Source organism: Bombina bombina, chromosome 4 (genome assembly GCF_027579735.1).
Source record: "Bombina bombina isolate aBomBom1 chromosome 4, aBomBom1.pri, whole genome shotgun sequence".
Lineage (NCBI taxonomy): Eukaryota > Metazoa > Chordata > Amphibia > Anura > Bombinatoridae > Bombina > Bombina bombina.
In genome coordinates, this window is record NC_069502.1 from 1,146,657,115 (window position 1) to 1,146,679,792 (window position 22,678).

A 22,678-nucleotide genomic window follows, 5' to 3' on the forward strand; every position below is an offset into this window, starting at 1 on the left:
CAGTTGTGATATTGTCTGTCTGAAAACAAATAAACAGTTCTCTCTTTAGCAGAGGCCAGAACTGAAGAGCCCTGAGAATTGCACGGAGTTCTAAAATATTGATTGGTAATCTCGCCTCTTGAGATTTCCAAACCCCTTGTGCTGTCAGAGATCCCCAAACAGCTCCCCAACCTGAAAGACTTGCATCTGTTGAGATCACAGTCCAGGTAGGCCGAACAAAAGAAGCCCCTTGAACCAAACGATGGTGATCTATCCACCATGTCAGAGAGTGTCGTACATTGGGATTCAAGGATATTAATTGTGATATCTTTGTATAATCCCTGCACCATTGATTCAGCATACAAAGCTGTAGAGGTCTCATGTGAAAACGAGCTAAGGGGATTGCATCCGATGCTGCAGTCATGAGACCTAAAACTTCCATGCACATAGCCACTGAAGGGAATGACTGAGACTGAAGGTGCCGGCATGCTGCAACCAATTTTAAACGTCTTTTGTCTGTTAGAGACAGAGTCATGGACACTGAATCTATCTGGAAACCTAAAAAGTGACCCTTGTCTGAGGAATCAAGAAACTTTTTGGTAAATTGATCCTCCAACCATGTTTCCGAAGAAACAACACTAGTTGATTAGTGTGAGATTCTGCAGAACTTAAAGACTGAGCTAGTACCATGATATCGTCCAAATAAGGAAACACCGCAATACCCTGTTCTCTGATAACAGAGAGTAGGGCACCCAGAACCTTTGAAAAGATTCTTGGAGCTGTTGCTAGGCCAAATGGAAGAGCAACAAATTGGTAATGCTTGTCTAGAAAAGAGAATCTCAGAAACTGATAGTGTTCTGGATGAATCGGAATATGAAGGTATGCATCCTGCAAGTCTATTGTGGACATATAATGTCCTTGCTGAACAAAAGGCAGAATAGTCCTTATAGTCATCATCTTGAAAGTTGGTACTCTTACATAACGATTCAAAATTTTCAGATCCAGAACTGGTCTGAATAAATTTTCTTTCTTTGGTACAATGAATAGGTTTGAATAAAACCCCAAACCTTGTTCCTGAGCAGGAACTGGCATGATTACCCCTGAAGACTCCAGGTCTGAAACACACTTCAGGAAAGCCTGAGCTTTTACTGGATTTACAGGGATACGTGAGAGAAAAAATCTTCTCGCAGGAGGTCTTACTCTGAATATTATTCGATACCCTTGGGAGACAATGCTCTGAATCCAATGATTTTGGACAGATTTTATCCAAAAATCCTTGAAAAACCTTAATCTGCCCCCTACCAGCTGAGCTGGAATGAGGGCCGCACCTTCATGCAGTCTTAGGGGCTGACTTTGGTTTCCTAAATGGCTTGGATTTATTCCAATTTGATGAAGGCTTCCAATTGGAAGCAGATTCCTTGGGGGGAGGATTGAGGTTTTTGTTCCTTATTCTGACGAAAGGAATGAAAACGGTTAGAAGCCTTAGATTTACCTTTAGGTTTTTTATCCTGAGGCAGAAAAACTCCTTTTCCCCCAGTGATAGTTGAAATAATAGAATCCAACTGAGAACCAAATAAATTATTACCTTGGAAAGAAAGAGATGGTAATCTAGATTTAGATGTCATATCAGCATTCCAAGATTTAAGCCACAAAGCTCTTCTAGCTAATACAGCTAAAGACATGGATCTAACAACACTTTTGATAATATAAAAAATGGCATCACAAATAAAATGATTAGCATGTTGCAGTAAGCGAATAATGCTAGATATGTCAGAATCCAATTCTTGTTGTGATTAATTCTCCATCCAGAAAGTTTATGCAGCCGCAACATCAGCCAAAGAAATTGCAGGTCTGAGAAGATGACCTGAATATAAATAGGCCTTCCTTAGATAAGATTCAAGCTTCCTATCTAAAGGATCCTTAAAGGATGTACTATCTTCCATAGGAATAGTGGTATGTTTAGCAAGAGTAGAAATAGCCCCATAGATTTTGCTGGTAAAGGATACAATTTAAGTAATTAACACTTCTTTTAATAAAGAATGCATATACTCTATTTTAAATAAATAAGTAGATTTGTCAGTGTCAATGTCTGAGGAAGGATCTTCTGTCTCAGATAGATCCTCATCAGAAGAGGATAAATTATGTTGTTGGTCATTTGAAATTTCATCAGCTAAATGAGAAGTTTTAAAAGACCTTTTACGTTTATTAGAAGGTGGAAATGCAGACAAAGCCTTCAGAATAGAATCAGAAACAAATTCTTTAAAATTTACAGGTTTATCATGCACATTAGAAGTTGAAGGAACTGCAACTGGCAATGTACTATTACTAATGGATACACTATCTGCATGTAAAAGTTTATCATGACAACTATTACAAATGACATTCGGAGAAATAATTTCTACAATTTTACAACAAATGCACTTAGCTTTGGTAGAACCGATGTCAGCCAGCAATGTTCCAGCAGAAACTACTGAGACAGGATCAGATTGAGACATCTTGCACAATGTAAGAGAAAAAAACAACATATAAAGCAAAATTATCTATTTCCTTATATGACCGTTTCAGGAATGGGAAAAATGCAATAGCATAGGCCTCTGATAGAGAAAAAAGCAAGAGGCAAACATACAAGGGGTATTGAAATAATGAAAAAGTTTGGTGCCAAGTATGACGCACAACGTAATGTAAACTTTTTTTTGCCAAAAATAACCGTAAATGTCACACTCGCGTCACTAATGACGCCGCCGTGTGAAAGGTCTCAGCGTCACGTATGACGCCGGAAATGACGTTGCGTCATAAACGTATTTTTTTTCGCGCCAAGAATGACGCAATAAAGGTTAGCATTTGACGCACACACGGGCCTAATGCCCACAATTGCAAGATGTAGTCAATTGAAAAAAAGACTAAACCCCAGGTAAGAAAAAAAATTCTTAAAATGTTTATATTCCGCAAATATGAAACCGACAGTCTGCAGAAAGAAATTCATGAACCTGACTCATGGCAAATATAAGTACAATACATATATTTAGAACTTTATATAAATGCATAAAGTGCCAAACCATAGCTGAGGTGTCTTAAGTAATAAAAAACATACTTACCAAAAGACACCCATCCACATATAGCAGATAGCCAAACCAGTACTTAAACAGTTATTAGTAGAGGTAATGGTAAATTGAGAGTATATCGTCGATCTGAAAAGGGAGGTAGGAGATGAATCTCTACGACCGATAACAGAGAACCTATGAAATAGACCCCCGTTAGGGAAATCATCGTATTCAAATAAGCGATACTCCCTTCACGTCCCTCTGACATTCACTGTACTCTGAGAGGAATCGGGCTTCAACAATGCTGAGAAGCGCATATCAACGTAGAAATCTTAGCACACACTTCACCACCTCCATAGGAGGCAAAGTTTGTAAAACTGAATTGTGGGTGTGGTGAGGGGTGTATTTATAGGCATTTTGAGGTTTGGGAAACTTTGCCCCTCCTGGTAGGATTGTATATCCCATATGTCACTAGCTCATGGACTCTTGCCAATTACATGAAAGTAATTGGAATTTTGTTTAAAATTGTATTCTCTATCTGAATAATGAAAGAAACATTTTGGGTTTAATGCCCCTTTAAACTAAGGAGGTAAATAACAAGACTGTGCTGCACATGACAGATGCATGCTCTCTAGCAACTCCTGGGACTAGAATCCTGATTGGATGCTTAAAGTTCATTACAATTGGATGTGGGCACAGAGGAAATGTTGAGGTGAAATCTCTTAATTTTTTTTTTTTCATAGAGATGTTCATGGGATCTTTTCTAGGCAGCTTTTTATAGCTATTTAGTAAACTCTCCTTTTTTTGTTGACATGAGCATGTGATATAAAGGTAATATTTATATATGTTTAGCTTTGTCCGCTTATGCTTGCTGTTCTTGAGACATTTGGCACATATTTCTTTCCACTATTGTTTTAAATTATGATGAATTGTGAGCCACAACAACAAAGGTAAATTAACACCAACAAATGTATTTATTTGTATATATATTTAAATTGACATTGAATGTAAAAAAACTTGAATGGGTCCATTGGTTAAAGGGATAGGAAAGTGAATAATAAACTTATATAAATCTGATAGAGCGTGTCATTTTGAGACACTTTTAAATTCACTTCTATTTTCAAATGTACTTTGTTCTCTTGGTATTTGTTGTTGAAAAATATGTACATATCCTACACTAGTGGGAGCTAGCTGGTGATTGGTGCCTGCACACATTTGTCTCTTGTGATTGGCTCATTAGATGTGCTCAGCTAGCTCTCAGAAGTGCATTACTGCTCTTTCAACAAATGATACCAAAAGAATAAAGCACAGTTGATAATAAAAGTACATTGGAAAGTTGTTTAAAATGTATGTTTTATCTGAATCATGAAAGAAAAAAATTGGGTTTCATGTCCCTTTAACAGGCAAAAATGGCTGTAGTGCCCTATTTGGAATTTTAATTATTTTGCTGTTTAATTAAAGAAAAACTAATTTGTTGCTTTTGAGTTTCTTTTCCACCTGCACGAGTGTGTTGCAGTGACAAAAGCTAGAGTGGAATGTACTCTGATTCACTTCAGTATGATTTGTAGTGTGAATTCAGGTGAACAATAGTTTTATTCATTCGGAATATCTAGGTCTATTGTCCCATTTAAATCTCCATTTAAGTTTATGTTTAAGCAGCGTATTAATGACGATTTCTTTTTTCTATATAGATTGCTAGCCTTGAAAAGAAAGCGCATGAAAACTGGGTATGTAGACTTGACATGACAAATAAAATAATCATTTCTCCAACATAGGTGTGTCCGGTCCACGGCGTCATCCTTACTTGTGGGATATTCTCTTCCCCAACAGGAAATGGCAAAGAGCCCAGCAAAGCTGGTCACATGATCCCTCCTAGGCTCCGCCTTCTCCAGTCATTCTCTTTGCCGTTGTACAGGCAACATCTCCACGGAGATGGCTTAGAGTTTTTTAGTGTTTAACTGTAGTTTTTATTATTCAATCAAGAGTTTGTTATTTTAAAATAGTGCTGGTATGTACTATTTACTCTGAAACAGAAAAGAGATGAAGATTTCTGTTTGTAAGAGGAAAATGATTTTAGCAACCGTTACTAAAATTGATGGCTGTTTCCACACAGGACTGTTGAGAGGAATTAACTTCAGTTGGGGGAACAGTGAGCAGACTTTTGCTGCTTGAGGTATGACACATTCTAACAAGACGATGTAATGCTGGAAGCTGTCATTTTCCCTATGGGATCCGGTAAGCCATTTTTATTACAGAAAGAAAAAAAGGGCTTCACAAGTGCTTTTTAAGACTGTAGACATTTTCTGGGCTAAATCGATTTATATATAAACATATTTTATACTCCATAGCCTTGAGGAATTATTTTAATCTTGGGAATTATGTAAAATAACCGGCAGGCACTGTATTGGACACCTTATTCTCTAGGGGCTTTCCCTAATCATAGGCAGAGTCTCATTTTCGCGCCTCTATTGCGCACTTGTTTTTGAGAAGCATGACATGCAGATGCATGTGTGAGGAGCTCTGATACATAGAAAAGACTTTCTGAAGGCGTCATTTGGTATCGTATTCCCCTTTGGGCTTGGTTGGGTCTCAGCAAAGCAGATACCAGGGACTGTAAAGGGGTTAAATATAAAAACGGCTCCGGTTCCGTTATTTTAAGGGTTAAAGCTTCCAAATTTGGTGTGCAATACTTTTAAGGCTTTAAGACACTGTGGTGAAATTTTGGTGAATTTTGAACAATTCCTTCATACTTTTTCGCAATTGCAGTAATAAAGTGTGTTCAGTTTAAAATTTAAAGTGACAGTAACGGTTTATTTTAAAACGTTTTTTGTACTTTGTTATCAAGTTTTTGCCTGTTTAACATGTCTGAACTACCAGATAGACTGTGTTCTGAATGTGGGGAAGCCAAGGTTCCTTCTCATTTAAATAGATGTGATTTATGTGACACAAAATTTAGAGAAAATGATGCCCAAGATGATTCCTCAAGTGAGGGGAGTAAGCATGGTACTGCATCATCCCCTCCTTCGTCTACACCAGTCTTGCCCACACAGGAGGCCCCTAGTACATCTAGCGCGCCAATACTCCTTACTATGCAACAATTAACGGCTGTAATGGATAATTCTATCAAAAACATTTTAGCCAAAATGCCCACTTATCAGCGAAAGCGCGACTGCTCTGTTTTAGAAAATACTGAAGAGCATGAGGACGCTGATGATATTGGTTCTGAAGGGCCCCTACCCCAGTCTGAGGGGGCCAGGGAGGTTTTGTCTGAGAGAGAAATTTCAGATTCAGGGAAAATTTCTCAACAAGCTGAACCTGATGTGATTACATTTAAATTTAAATTGGAACATCTCCGCGCTCTGCTTAAGGAGGTGTTATCCACTCTGGATGATTGTGAGAATTTGGTCATTCCAGAGAAACTATGTAAAATGGACAAGTTCCTAGAGGTCCCGGGGCCCCCCGAAGCTTTTCCTATACCCAAGCGGGTGGCGGACATTGTAAATAAAGAATGGGAAAGGCCCGGTATACCTTTCGTCCCTCCCCCTATATTTAAAAAATTGTTTCCTATGGTCGACCCCAGAAAGGACTTATGGCAGACAGTCCCCAAGGTCGAGGGGGCGGTTTCTACTCTAAACAAACGCACCACTATACCCATAGAAGATTGTTGTGCTTTCAAAGATCCTATGGATAAAAAATTAGAAGGTTTGCTTAAAAAGATGTTTGTTCAGCAAGGTTACCTTCTACAACCAATTTCATGCATTGTTCCTGTCACTACAGCAGCGTGTTTCTGGTTCGATGAGCTAGAAAAGGCGCTCAATAATAACTCTTCTTCTTATGAGGAGATTATGGACAGAATTCATGCTCTCAAATTGGCTAATTCTTTCACCCTAGACGCCACTTTGCAATTGGCTAGGTTAGCGGCGAAAAATTCTGGTTTTGCTATTGTGGCGCGCAGAGCGCTTTGGTTAAAATCTTGGTCAGCGGATGCATCTTCCAAGAACAAATTGCTTAACATTCCTTTCAAGGGGAAAACGCTGTTTGGCCCTGACTTGAAAGAGATTATCTCTGATATCACTGGGGGCAAGGGCCACGCCCTTCCTCAGGATAGGTCTTTCAAGGCCAAAAATAAACCTAATTTTCGTCCCTTTCGCAGAAACGGACCAGCCCCAAGTGCTACGTCCTCTAAGCAAGAGGGTAATACTTCTCAAGCCAAGCCAGCCTGGAGACCAATGCAAGGCTGGAACAAAGGAAAGCAGGCCAAGAAACCTGCCACTGCTACCAAGACAGCATGAGATGTTGGCCCCCGATCCGGGACCGGATCTGGTGGGGGGCAGACTCTCTCTCTTCGCTCAGGCTTGGGCAAGAGATGTTCTGGATCCTTGGGCACTAGAAATAGTCTCCCAAGGTTATCTTCTGGAATTCAAGGGGCTTCCCCCAAGGGGGAGGTTCCACAGGTCTCAATTGTCTTCAGACCACATAAAAAGACAGGCATTCTTACATTGTGTAGAAGACCTGTTAAAAATGGGAGTGATTCATCCTGTTCCTTTAGGAGAACAAGGGATGGGGTTCTACTCCAATCTGTTCGTAGTTCCCAAAAAAGAGGGAACATTCAGACCAATCTTAGATCTCAAGATCCTAAACAAGTTTCTCAAGGTTCCATCGTTCAAAATGGAAACCATTCGAACAATTCTTCCTTCCATCCAGGAAGGTCAATTCATGACCACGGTGGATTTAAAGGATGCGTATCTACATATTCCTATCCACAAGGAACATCATCGGTTCCTAAGGTTCGCATTCCTGGACAAGCCTTACCAGTTTGTGGCACTTCCGTTCGGATTAGCCACTGCTCCAAGGATTTTCACAAAGGTACTAGGGTCCCTTCTAGCGGTGCTAAGACCAAGGGGCATTGCAGTAGTACCTTACTTGGACGACATTCTGATTCAAGCGTCGTCCCTTCCTCTAGCAAAGGCTCACACGGACATTGTCCTGGCCTTTCTCAGATCTCACGGGTGGAAAGTGAACGTAGAAAAAAGTTCTCTATCTCCGTCAACAAGGGTTCCCTTCTTGGGAACAATAATAGACTCCTTAGAAATGAGGATTTTTCTGACAGAGGCCAGAAAATCAAAACTTCTAAACTCTTGTCAAATACTTCATTCTGTTCCTCTTCCTTCCATAGCGCAGTGCATGGAAGTAATAGGTTTGATGGTAGCGGCAATGGACATAGTTCCTTTTGCGCAAATTCATCTAAGACCATTACAACTGTGCATGCTCAGTCAGTGGAATGGGGACTATACAGACTTGTCTCCGACGATACAAGTAGATCAGAGGACCAGAGATTCACTCCGTTGGTGGCTGTCCCTGGACAACCTGTCACAGGGGATGAGCTTCCGCAGACCAGAGTGGGTCATTGTCACGACCGACGCCAGTCTGGTGGGCTGGGGCGCGGTCTGGGGACCCCTGAAAGCTCAGGGTCTTTGGTCTCGGGAAGAATCTCTTCTCCCGATAAATATTCTGGAACTGAGAGCGATATTCAATGCTCTCAAGGCTTGGCCTCAGCTAGCAGAGGCCAAGTTCATACGGTTTCAATCAGACAACATGACGACTGTTGCGTACATCAACCATCAGGGGGGAACAAGGAGTTCCCTGGCGATGGAAGAAGTGACCAAAATCATTCAATGGGCGGAGACTCACTCCTGCCACTTGTCTGCAATCCACATCCCAGGAGTGGAAAATTGGGAAGCGGATTTTCTGAGTCGTCAGACATTTCATCCGGGGGAGTGGGAACTCCATCCGGAAATCTTTGCCCAAATTACTCAATTGTGGGGCATTCCAGACATGGATCTGATGGCGTCTCGTCAGAACTTCAAGGTTCCTTGCTACGGGTCCAGATCCAGGGATCCCAAGGCGACTCTAGTAGATGCACTAGTAGCACCTTGGACCTTCAAACTAGCTTATGTATTCCCGCCGTTTCCTCTCATCCCCAGGCTGGTAGCCAGGATCAATCAGGAGAGGGCATCGGTGATCTTGATAGCTCCTGCGTGGCCACGCAGGACTTGGTATGCAGACCTGGTGAATATGTCATCGGCTCCACCATGGAAGCTACCTTTGAGACGAGACCTTCTTGTTCAAGGTCCGTTCGAACATCCGAATCTGGTCTCACTCCAACTGACTGCTTGGAGATTGAACGCTTGATCTTATCAAAGCGAGGGTTCTCAGATTCTGTCATTGATACTCTTGTTCAGGCCAGAAAGCCTGTAACTAGAAAAATTTACCACAAAATATGGAAAAAATATATCTGTTGGTGTGAATCTAAAGGATTCCCTTGGGACAAGGTAAAAATTCCTAAGATTCTATCCTTTCTTCAAGAAGGTTTGGAGAAAGGACTATCTGCAAGTTCCTTGAAGGGACAGATTTCTGCCTTGTCTGTGTTACTTCACAAAAAGCTGGCGGCTGTGCCAGATGTTCAAGCCTTTGTTCAGGCTCTGGTTAGAATCAAGCCTGTTTACAAACCTTTGACTCCTCCTTGGAGTCTCAATTTAGTTCTTTCAGTTCTTCAGGGGGTTCCGTTTGAACCCTTACATTCCGTTGATATTAAGTTATTATCTTGGAAAGTTTTGTTTTTGGTTGCAATTTCTTCTGCTAGAAGAGTTTCAGAATTATCTGCTCTGCAGTGTTCTCCTCCTTATCTGGTGTTCCATGCAGATAAGGTGGTTTTACGTACTAAACCTGGTTTTCTTCCGAAAGTTGTTTCTAACAAAAACATTAACCAGGAGATAGTCGTGCCTTCTTTGTGTCCGAATCCAGTTTCAAAGAAGGAACGTTTGTTGCACAATTTGGATGTTGTTCGTGCTCTAAAATTCTATTTAGATGCTACAAAGGATTTTAGACAAACATCTTCCTTGTTTGTTGTTTATTCTGGTAAAAGGAGAGGTCAAAAAGCAACTTCTACCTCTCTCTCTTTTTGGATTAAAAGCATCATCAGATTGGCTTATGAGACTGCCGGACGGCAGCCTCCTGAAAGAATCACAGCTCATTCCACTAGGGCTGTGGCTTCCACATGGGCCTTCAAGAACGAGGCTTCTGTTGATCAGATATGTAAGGCAGCGACTTGGTCTTCACTGCACACTTTTACTAAATTTTACAAGTTTGATACTTTTGCTTCTTCTGAGGCTATTTTTGGGAGAAAGGTTTTGCAAGCCGTGGTGCCTTCCATCTAGGTGACCTGATTTGCTCCCTCCCTTCATCCGTGTCCTAAAGCTTTGGTATTGGTTCCCACAAGTAAGGATGACGCCGTGGACCGGACACACCTATGTTGGAGAAAACAGAATTTATGTTTACCTGATAAATTACTTTCTCCAACGGTGTGTCCGGTCCACGGCCCGCCCTGGTTTTTTAATCAGGTCTGATAATTTATTTTCTTTAACTACAGTCACCACGGTATCATATGGTTTCTCCTATGCAAATATTCCTCCTTTACGTCGGTCGAATGACTGGGGAAGGCGGAGCCTAGGAGGGATCATGTGACCAGCTTTGCTGGGCTCTTTGCCATTTCCTGTTGGGGAAGAGAATATCCCACAAGTAAGGATGACGCCGTGGACCGGACACACCGTTGGAGAAAGTAATTTATCAGGTAAACATAAATTCTGTTTTTGTAAGTTGCAATCACGTCATTATCCCATTAGATCTTTAAGATAGTCGAGCATTTACATTATTTTATGATCATATAACTGGTTGCCTATCTTGTATAAATCTATTGCCTTCCTTCTTTTTAGGTTAGTGCTCGCGCCGCAGAAAGAACTTTGGCAGAAGAGAAAAGAGAGTCTGCAAACTTAAGACAAAAGTAACATATTTTATTGTCACTTTTATTACTCTATAGTACCATACAGAGACCCTGCTAAACGTTTTCTTCTTCGAAAATGTCAGGTTGTTTAGCCAATTTACAGTGCTTTCAATAAAAAAACCGCATAAGATACATCATTTATCTTGTCCACACTGTTGCAGACAACCAAGTTCAATTTAAATTCATATTAACCAAATTCAGTTCTAGAGAAAAACTTGCTTCATCTGTTAAAAGATGAGTTGTGGGTTTCTTTGGGGTTTTTGCTTTGGTTTTTGTTTGATGTAAATCCTTTTATCCCAATCATCACAATTGATATATTTTATCTGATATTTCAGAGTTCTTGAAGCAAACCAAAGAATTGCAGCTCTTCAGAAGCCATCAATTGTAAAACCAACAGCCGGGAGACCAGAACAGCAACAACCAGGACGGAGAAGTATGACCATTGCTATTTACTGAATTATGATCATAATAAATACATATTTGTTTCAGCTGCAGTACATAGTGTCTTATGATGGCATAGCTGCACCGTTTTTTTCCATTGGTCAAATAAATATATATACACACTTTTGCAATAAAAAATCATCATGGTTGATTGCTGCTCTTTCATGTGGATTATACAACATTTTAGCACAATTCCCTTTATATTTTTCACATGAATATACAAATGTTTACGTGTCTTGGTTTCCCTACAGTTCTTCATACATTACTTTTTGTTATCCATTATAACCTTGCTTCCTTTCTATTGATCAAGCACTCTGCCTTGGTATTGTTACTTCTCCTGCTGCCGTCAGCTTGGTCTCTGTACATTTCCATTAACTTGACATTTGGCTCTATCCTAATGTATATGTATATTCAGTACTTTACCCGTTTTATCTCTCTAATGCATGCTTCATAGGTATTCTGTTGACTCTGTTCCAGACCCTTTTAAGTGTTGAGCATTTTTGTCAAACACAGGTGCTCTGAGTAGAGATGGCTCATTTGGACCTTCACCTGTAAGTGGAGGAGCGTCTTCCCCAATGATGATGATGGATCCATCAAGCCAGCCGTCGTCTGCCAATGTTAGCAGAGCAGAACACCCCAAAAGGGACCCTGGTTAGTATGAAGCCTCTGTAAATATTAGACGGCCACAAACCAGTCTTCTCCTCTTCTATAAATGCTTAGAAAACCTGGTTGTTCGCTCTGTTTTAGAGGTCCACGCAATTTTCTAAATTGTTCCAGCACATTTGACCTCTGGTTCAACTGTGTTCTGATCTTTTTTGTTACAAATATTTGCTGTGCCCAGAAACAGGACTTATTCTGCCATTTATAAAAGTAAAAATTAAACATTCAGGGTTCATATAGAACATGCAATTTTCCACTTTGTTTATTATGTAATTTGCTTTGTTTTTTTGGTATCCCTTGTTGAAAAGTAGGCTAAGGAGCAGCAGTGCACTACTGGGAGCTAGCTGCTGAATCTGAATCATGAAAGAACATTTTTTGCGGTCATGTTAGTTTAACTCAAGAAGAAATAAAATGTGACCTCTTATAATCAGAAGTCTCTAATGTTAAAGTACTGTCTCATTAAAATTGTTTAAGGAAACCATTAACAATATTTTTACAAGATTAAATGTATTACTACAAATTATTGTTTTTTATAATTCTTCTGGGAGTGCACTCTTTTCAGGAGGCTGGAAGCTTTTGTGGCAAAGAAACAAATCTAATCTTCCACTTCTGGAAACTTAAAAATGGAGAGACAGCCAACATAGCGGGAACTGCAGAAACACCTGGATAGCACACACATAGCTCTGTTTATTTGTAATGCTCGTAATAAAGATGGTTAGACCTGTGGAAAAGCATTGATATATGTATGTATGTGTGTATGTATGTATGTATGTGTGTGTGTGTGTGTGTGTGTGTGTGTGTGTGTGTAATAGATGGTACATCTCAAGGGTTAGTGCACTTCCTCCTAGTTTATTAAAGTTGTTTTCTTTTACAAGATATGACGAGTCCACGGATTTCATCCTTACTTATGGGATATCGCCTCCTGGTCAGCAGGAGGAGGCAACGAGCTCCACAGCAGAGCTGCATAAATAGCTCCTCCCTTCCCCCCCAACCCAGTCATTCTCTTTGCCTGTGTTAGTGATAGGAGAGAGGTAAAGTGAGGTGTTAGTTTAGATTCTTCAATCAAGAGTTTATTATTTTTAAAGTAGTGCCACTGTGTGCTGCTTTGTTCTGGGGTGTAGCCTAGACCAAATCATAATCTTCAGTAAAGAAAAAAGAGAAGCATTTGGTGGCTTTGAAGCAATGGGAACTGGTGGGATTTTGTTCTCACTGCGCCTCCCATAGTTGTTTGCTGCCCTGCCTGCAAAAGTCTGAGGAAAGAGAGAGACTCAGTACTTTTTGTTGTTTCTACAGGCCACTGTGAAGAGGAGAAGAGAACTTCACAAGCCGGATGAATTGCCTTACTGCCAAGCAGCCTTCTAAGGTAAGTGCTAAGCTTATTTTCTGGCTATGTTACTCAGAAGATTTTTGGCACTTTAGATATCTTTATCTCCCTGAAATGGGGTTGATTTCAAAGGCAGCCCTGACATGTCTGCCGTATGCTTCCCAGCGGCTTATAACTTCATTTAAAGCCGACAAGGAGGGTTTTTCTGTTGAACCACATCAGAGGCAACATGTCTGCTGTTTGACTCCCAGCGGCTTATAAACTTATTTAACAGCCAACGGGGAGGGTGTTCATATAGTACGCTTAAATTGTGTATAGGTTTCATGTGAGATGTGTTGTTTTTACATGATATTTTGCATATTCCTGTTTCTGTCGTTTCTATTGGAATCCGACAGGCAGGGTGTCTATGTTAAAGCTTCACATAGATTAGGAACTGCAGTATGTGTTATCCTGTTTTAGAAGACATACAGGATTGTTATATGTTCCTTTTTTCCGATACCCGTTTACTTCGGCTTAGGGCTATAGCAGCCGACAGGGTGATGTTATGAGTGTCTTTAACATGTTGGGGCACTATTGACATTTGTACCGGTCAGTTATAATGCTGGATTATGAAGTGTTTGGTGTTTTACACTCTCCCGGCGGCTTTGTTTAATTTTTCTACTGACTTCCCGCACAGGAGATTGGGCTCGGTACGCCCACGATGGGCGGAGTTTCGTTTTCGCGCCGCTGTGTGCGCCCCATGCAGCGACTCCATTGTGGCTTCCTTGTTTGGGCTCGATACGCCCCCGGAGGGGCGGAGCTTCGTTACGCGCCATTGTGTGCCTCATCGGCAGTGCAGCAAGCGCAGAAAGGGCATGCCGTTTGCAGAGTCCTTGGGGGCTTGGGACGCTTTCTTTGTCATGAATAAAGACAGAGAGGCATCGCCAGCATACGGTGTGTCAGGCACTTTTCCTTTTGCAAGCGACTATGATGGGTCAGTGTCCTATTCATGAATGGACGGACCTGTTGGGGGGATCAATGCACTAGGTGTTTCCTGAGTGCTATAATTGGGTATTTATTTATTTGCAACTGTATGAAGTCTTCACTGGTGCTGAGTCGCATTAACAGTACATTTATTCTTCACAGCTTGAAGTGGCAATAAAGTTACACTTAACACAAAGACCCACACATTTTGTAACTTCTATGTTCTGTCTCCCCCATGTTCTTAGAAGGAATCCTTTCAAATAGATGCTTTAAGCAGCATTTTGAATTTTTGAAACTGTTTCATGCAGTATTTGCCAAATCTGGTATATTTACTCATACTTTTGAGAATAATAACATGGCACTGAAGGGTTTCAGTCTCTGTACACTCAGTGCTTACCTGGTTACTGTTTATAAAGGAGTACAGTAACACTTTTTAGTCTATGTTCCAAGATGATTACCTTTTGCATGCGAATGGTGTCTCTCTGTGGTTTATGGGAAAGACCGGGTATCCTGTTCTCCCCTTCCCCTATTTTTAAGAAAATGTACCCTATAGCTGACACCGTTTGGGACTCTTGGAGCTATCTCTACCCTGGCTAAGCATACGACTATCCCTATTGAGGACAGTTGTGCTTTCAAAGACTCCATGAATAAAAAGTTGGAGGGTCTTTTCAAGAAGCTATATGTTCATCAAGGGTTTCTATTACAACCAACGGCATGCATTGTAACAGTCACAACTGCGGCTGCCTTTTGGTTTGACGATCCAGAAGAGTCTCTTAAATCTGAGACTTCTTTAGACTAAATAATGGATAGAATTAAGGCCCTTAAGCTGGCTAATTCTTTTATTACGGATGCCGCCTTTCAGATCACCAAATTGGCGGCTAAGATTTCGGGATTTTCCATTTTAGCGCAAAGAGCCTTATGGTTAAAATCTTTTCTGACATTACGGCAGCATCTCCTCCCTCAGGACAAAACATCTTAGCAAAGGGGACTACAAAGTAATTTTCATTCCTTTCGAATTTTCAAGGGAATCCCCTCTTCCGCTAAACAGGGAATTATTCACAAGCCATATCCACCTGGAAACCTAACCAGGGTTGGAACAAAGGTAAACAACCCAAGGAGCCTACTGCTGCTACCAAGACAGCATGAAGGGGCGGCCCCCGATCCAGGACCGGATCTAGTTGGGGGCAGACGTTCTCTCTTTGTACAAGCTTGGATAAGGGACGTTCAGGATTCCTGGACACTAGAAATCGTGTCTCAAGGGTATCAGTTGGGGTTCAAATATTCCTTCCCCAGAGAAAGGTTTCTTCTTTCACGATTGTCTATAGACCAGACCAAAAAAAAAAAAGAGGCATTCTTACGTTGTGTAAGAGACCTCTTTGCCATGGGGGTATTTTGTCCCGTTCCAATACAGGAACAGGGACAAAGGTTTTTACTCTAATATCTTTTTAGTTCCCAAAAAAGAGGACCGTTTTAGATCTCAAAAGTCAAAACAAGTTTCTCAGAGTTTCATCTTTCAAGATGGAGATCATTCGGACAATTCTTCCATTGATCCAGGAGGGTCAATATATGACTACCATGGATTTGAAGGATGCATATCTTCATATTCCTATCCACAGAGATCATCGCAAGTTCCTCAGGTTTGCCTTTCTGGACAAACATTTTCAGTTTGTGGCCCTTCCTTTCAGTCTGGCCACAGCACCCAGAATTTTCACAAGGGTTCTGGGGTTTCTGCTGGCGGTTCTCAGGCAGCGGGACATTGCAGTGGCGCCTTATCTGGACGATATTCTGATCCAGACGTCGTCTTGTCAGCTGACAAAGTCTCATTCCGACATTGTGCTGTCCTTTCTAAGGACTCATGGGTGGAAGGTGAATGTAGAAAATAATTCACTAGTTCCACAGACAAGGGTTCCTTTCCTGGGAACTCTAATATATTCTTTAGCTATGAAAATCTTTTTGACGGAAGTCAGAAGGTTAAAGATATATGCCGATCCCTTCAGTCCAATCCTCGGCCATCAGGGGCTCAGTGCATGGAGGCAATTGGATTGATGGTGGCAGCAATGGACATCATTCCGTTTGCTCGTTTTCATCTCAGACCTCTTCAACTAAGCATGCTCAGTCAATAGAATGGAGATTATGCAGATTTGTCTTCTCAAATAGATCTGGATCAGGAGACTAGAGACTCTCTTCTTGGGTGGTCGCCAGATCATCTTTCCCAAGGGACGTGCTTCCGCAGACCCTCATGGGTGATAGTGACAACGGATGCCAGCCTGATAGGATGGGGTGCAGTCTGGAACTCCCTGCAGTTGGCTTAGGCCAAATTCATCAGATTCCAGTCGGACAACATCATGACTGTGTCTTGCATCAATCATCAGGGAGGAACAAGGAGTTCCTTAGCGATGACAGAAGTATCCAAGATAATTCGGTGGGCAGAGGCTCACTCTTGTTACCTGTCAACAATCTACATACCAGGAGTGGACAACTGGGAAGCGGATTTTTGAGCAGACAGACGTTTCATCCGGGGGAATGGGAACTCCATCCAGAGGTCTTTGCCACCCTGATTCTCAGATGGGGCAGACCGGAGCTGGATCTTATGGCATCTCGTCTGAATGCCAAGCTCCCGAGATACGGATCCAGGTCCAGGGATCCTCAGGCTGAACTGATAGATGCCTTGGCAGTGCCTTGGTCGTTCGTCCTAGGCTATGTGTTTTCCGCCATTTGCTCATTCAGGGACCCTTCCATCATCCGAATCTAATTTCTCTGCAGCTGACTGCTTGGAGACTGAACGCTTGATTTTTTTTTTTGTTTTTTTTTTTTTTTGTTTTGTTTTTTTTTTTTTCAAAAGAGCTTTATTATCATAAGGAAGAACAACATAGTACAAACTTGGCTCTGGTTACAATATGAGCCTAATAAATTCTTAATACAGATATGTGTTTTAGAGGTTGATCAAAAAGTCTCTAAGGCTCCTAAGAGGCTTAAATCTAACAAGTTAATGTTTATAACAGCTCTGAAATGGTTTCAAAAGAATGATCTCTGCTAACATCATTTGGGAGATTGTAAGCCACTCTTGGGCTATTGGAAAGTTCATATTTTTATTGTTTAGCGAGATGCTAGTGAAGCAAAGTCCAAGGTTATCAATTGTATACAGTGTCCAACAGATTTGAAATTGTCCTAACAAACAAAAATATTTTGGGTCTGGTGCTGTAGATTATATACTTTAAACACCTGCAGTATGATGTGTAGTGGGGCGAGCATTGGGAATGGTTGAACGCTTGATTTTATCTAAGCGAGGGTTTTCTGATTCGGTCATTGATACCTTGATACAGGCACGTAAGCCTGTTACTAGAAAGATTTACCATAAGATGTGGCATAAATATCTTTATTGGTGCGAATCCAAGGGCTACTCATGGAGTAGGATTAGGATTCCTAGGATTTTATTTTTTCTCCAAGAAGGATTTGAGAAAGGGTTATGAGCAAGTTCCTTAAAGGGACAGATTTCTGCTTTATCTATTTTGCTACACAAACGTCTGGCAGATATTCCGGATGTTCAAGCTTTTTGTCAGGCTCTGACTAGGATCAGGCCTTTGTTTTAGACCTATTGCTCCTCCTTGGAGCTTGAATTTAGTTCTTAAGGTTCTTCAAGGGGTTCCGTTTGAACCTATGCATTCCATAGATATTAAGTTGTTATCTTGGAAAGTTTTACTTTTGGTTGCTATTTCTTCTGCTCACAGAGTTTCTGAGCTTTAGCATTACAATGTGATTCTCCTTACCTTCTTTTTTCATTTCAATAAGGTAGTGTTACGTACCAAATCTGGTTTTCTTCCTAAGGTTGTTTCCAACAAAAATATTAATCAGGAAATTGTTCCTTCATTGTGTCCTGATCCTTCTTCTAAGAGGGAGCGTCTGTTACAAAACTTGGACGTGGTCCGTGCCCTGAAGTTTTACTTGCAGGCGACTAAAGAATTTCGTCAATCATTTTCATTATTTGTTGTCTTTTCCGGGAAACGTAGGGGTCAGAAAGCTACAGCTACCTCTTTTTCCTTCTGGTTGAAGAGTATAATCTGTTTTGCATGTAAGACTGCTGGACAGCAGCCTCCTGAACGAATTACGGCTCATTCTACTAGGGCTGTGGCTCCTCTGTTGCACAGATTTGCAAGGCTGCAACTTGGTCGTCTCTTCACACTTTTTTTAAAATTTTACTAATTTTATACTTTTGCCTCGTCCGAGGCTGTTTTTTGGGAGAAAGGTTCTTCAAGCAGTGGTGCCTTCCGTTTAGGTTCCTGTCTTGTCCCTCCCTTTCATCCGTGTCCTATAGCTTTGGTATTGTATCCCATAAGTAAGCATGAAATCCGTGGACTCGTCATATCTTGTAAAAGAAAAGGAAATTTATGCTTACCTGATAAATTTATTTCTTTTACGATATGACGAGTCCACGGCCCACCCTGTTGTTTTTTAAGACAGGTGTTTATTTTTGTTAAACTTCAGTCACCTCTGCTCCTTTGCTTTTCCTTTCTCTTCCTAACTTCGGTCGAATGACTAGGTTGGGGGGGAAGGGAGTAGCTATTTATGCAGCTCTGCTGTGGAGCTCTTTGCCTCCTCCTGCTGACCAGGAGGTGATATCCCATAAGTAAGGATGAAATCCGTGGACTCGTCATATCGTAAAAGAAATAAATTTAGGGTAAGCATACATTTCCTTTTTATGGAGAGTAAACTACATAAAGATCATTTTTTAAATTGGAATCCTTTGACAATAAACGGCTAGATTACGAGTTTTGCGTTATGAGCGGCTCGGTGCTAACTTGCAAGTTATTGTCACCGCTCACCTCCCTATAGCGCTGCTATATCAGGTTTGTATAAACCCGGCGTTGTCAGGCAATAAGTGAGTGTTGAGTAAAATTGAGCTCCTTACCACACTCCAATGCCAGCGCTGCTTTGAGCTGGTTTTACGTGCTCGTGCACGATTTCTCCATAGTCAATGGGGAGAGCCGGCTAAAAAAAAGCCTAACACCTGCAATAAAGGAGCGTAAAGCTCCGTAACGCAGCCCCATTGATTCCTATGGGGAAACAAAATTTATGTTTACACCTAACATAAACCCCCAAGTCTAAACACTCCTAATCTGCCGCCCCCGACATTACTGACACCTACATTACACTTATTAACCCCTAATCTGCTGCCCCCGACACCTACATTATATTAACCCCTAATCTGCCGCCCCCAATGTCGTCGCTACCTACCTACACTTATTAACCCCTAACATCATCGACACCTACCTAAATTTATTAACCCGTAATCTGCCGCCCCTAACGTCGCCACCACCACCCTACCTACACTTATTAACCCCTAATCTGCCGCCCCTAACGTCGCCGACACCTACCTACACTTATTAATCCCTAACGTCGCCGACACCTACCTACACTTATTAAGCCCTAGTCTGCCGGCCCCAGTGTCGCCGCCACCTACCTACACTTATTAACCCCTAATCTGCCGCCCCCAACGTCGCCGCCACTATACTAAAGTAATAAACCCCTAAACCTAAGTCTAACCCTAAACCTAACACCCCTAACTTTAATATAATTAAAATAAATCTAAATAAATATTACTATCATTAACTAAATAATTCCTATTTAAAACTAAATACTTACCTGTAAAATAAAACCTAAGGTAGCTACAATATAACTAAGTTACATTGAAGCTATCTTAGGTTTTATTTTTATTTCACTGCTAAGTTTGTATTTAATTTAACTAGGTAAACTAGTTAGTAAATAGTTATTAACTATTTACTAGCTACCTAACTAAAATAAGTACAAATTTACCTGTAAAATAAAACATAACCTGACTTACACTAACACCTAACCTTACACTACAATTAAATAACTTACATTAAATACAATTAACTAAATTACACCAAAAAAACCCACTAAATTAATTAAAATTAATTAATAATAAAAAAAGAAATTATCAAATATTTAAACTAATTACACCTAATCTAATAGTCCTAAAAAAATAAAAAAGACCCCTTAAAATAAAAAAAAACCCTAGCCTACAATAAACTACCAACCCTTAAAAGGGCCTTTTGCAGGGCATTGCCCCAAAGAAATCGGCTCTTTTACCTGTAAAAAAAATACAACCCACCCCCCAACAGTAAAACCCACCACCCACACAACCAACCCCTCCAAATAAAATCCTATCTAAAAAAACCTAAGCTCCCCATTGCCCTGAAAAGGGCATTTAGCTCTTTTTCCGCCCAAACCCTAAGCTGAAAATAAACCCACCAATAAACCCTTAAAAAAACCTAACATTTTTTTTTATTTTAGTGTTTGCGATGCGGGAGGGCCTCGGTTTAGGGGTTAATGGGTAGTTTATGGGTGTTAGTGTACTTTTTAGCACTTTAGTTATGAGTTTTATGTTACGACTTTGTAACATAAAACCCATAACTACTGACTTTCAGTTTACGGTACGGATCTTGACGGTATAGGATGTACCGCTCACTTTTTGGACTCCCAGGCAAACTTGTAATACCGGCGCAAAGGAAGTCCCATTGAAAAAGGAGTTTTTGAAAGCTGCGGTAGTTACGTTGCGTTACGGTCAAAAAAGTGTGCGGTACAGATATACCTACAAGACTCGTAGTACCAGCGGTAGTGAAAAAGAGCCTTAACGCTGCTTTTTCACTCATACCGCAAAACTCCTAATCTAGCCGAAAATGTGTTTTAAGACTGCTGCTGCTGTGAGTACTCTTCCGTTCGTGTGCTATCCAGTGTTTTTGCGCTTCATACTATGCCTTGTTTCCATTGATGTGGAAACTGGTGATTAAAAAAAAAAAAAAATCTTTCTCCATTAAAGTCTATGGAGATTGTTTGTTACCACCACTTTCCAAACTTTACCACCTCAATGAAAACTAGGCCTATTTTGGCTTTCTCCCCATTTTGAGGTTTCTAGACGAGTGGAAGATAAGACTCTTTCCTTCAATACAATACAAAAACTTTTAGCCTCTCGAGAAGAGTATGCACCTAAACCATAAGAATGATTGTTTTTACAGGCGTGGAGAGCCTGACGGTGCTGCAACACTAGGCAAGGAGAGTAGCATTCTTATTACTGCGGGCACATTTACTTATGTAAGGCCTCTGGACGGAAGTTTCTCAAAAGCCCCCTTTCTCCACAAACAGGCTAAAACTATTTTTTAAATTCATTTGTTGGGGTTGGCGCATTCTTTAGACTATTTGTAAGCTGTCCCTTTTAAAGAAGAGCTTTTGTAACTAGCATTTATAGAGGCGGTATGTTTGCACATACTGGAGAGTTGTGTTTTTACAAGATTTAGAGATCTAGGGACACAAATTCATATACTGAGGCCATAGAATAAACCATGTGCTACATTTTTTAAAGAGGGAAAGTATAGAAAACAAAATGTAAGCTTTATTGCCACTAAAAGAAGGTGTCTGATATGGTTATCACAGCAGATATACAAGCATTGTTTAACAAAATGTAAGCTTTATTGCCACTAAAAGAAGGTGTCTGATATGGTTATCACAGCAGATATACAAGCATTGTTTAACAAAATGTAAGCTTTATTGCCACTAAAAGGTGTCTGATATGGTTATCACAGCAGATATACAAGCATTGTTTAACAAAATGTAAGCTTTATTGCCACTAAAAGAAGGTGTCTGATATGGTTATCACAGCAGATATACAAGCATTGTTTAACAAAATGTAAGCTTTATTGCCACTAAAAGAAGGTGTCTGATATGGTTATTACAGCAGATATACAAGCATTGTTTAACAAAATGTTAACACAAAATGACCTGTAAAGAATAAATTTGTTATCAGGAGATCAGTAGGGACATCTAGCTGTGTTTCTGCAGGCAAAGCCCTCTCTAATTTGCCTAATAAGAAATCCTGTATATTATAGGAAGTCAGATGCTGCTTTATATGTGAGCCTGGATGATTTAAACTCTCTCATTTACAGCTGAACATAGCCATTCTGCAGCAGCATTGAATAGTGCTCCCAGGACATCTACTCCGTCAATGACTGTGGATGGAATGGTAAGTTGCTTGAGACAAATATCGCTAAACAGCAGCTGTATCGCTACTTAATTCTGTTCAGTGTCGTCTGTATTTTCTTACTCAATGTTTTTTTATAAAACAAAAAGCAAAATCCACCTAATGAGTCTGAGGCCTCCAATATGCCTGCTAGTTCCTCTATGTCTGAGGATCCTGGAACAGTGAGTATAAAGAAGCTGTGGACTGAGCCGGGTTGTCACTTAATGCTTTTGGTGCATACATCAGTATGCTCTAACTTGCTTGCATGCTCTGCTGCCTCTGCTTAACCAAAGCTTCCCCATCTCCTCACAGGTTTATTTGCTTACGGTAGAGCATTCACTAATATACTAAACATCTGTTACTGTAAGAACTGGGTGCCTTATATAGTTCTATGGCTA

At 40.7% G+C, this 22,678-nt stretch overlaps 1 protein-coding gene across 3 annotated transcripts in view; it reads left to right on the forward strand.

The window, feature by feature from the left end:
* The window catches only part of MIA3 (MIA SH3 domain ER export factor 3), a 220,057-nt gene that overhangs the window by 181,110 nt on the left and 16,269 nt on the right, over positions 1-22,678 (forward strand). For 2 of the 3 annotated variants that reach the window (XM_053712522.1, XM_053712521.1), the window contains exons 22-27: positions 4,712-4,747; positions 10,793-10,860; positions 11,196-11,293; positions 11,815-11,952; positions 22,207-22,283; positions 22,391-22,462. In XM_053712522.1, coding sequence (XP_053568497.1) covers positions 4,712-4,747; positions 10,793-10,860; positions 11,196-11,293; positions 11,815-11,952; positions 22,207-22,283; positions 22,391-22,462 — 489 coding nt within the window. The remainder of the gene's footprint in view (positions 1-4,711; positions 4,748-10,792; positions 10,861-11,195; positions 11,294-11,814; positions 11,953-22,206; positions 22,284-22,390; positions 22,463-22,678) is intronic. The other variant, XM_053712523.1, reaches the window with a different exon arrangement.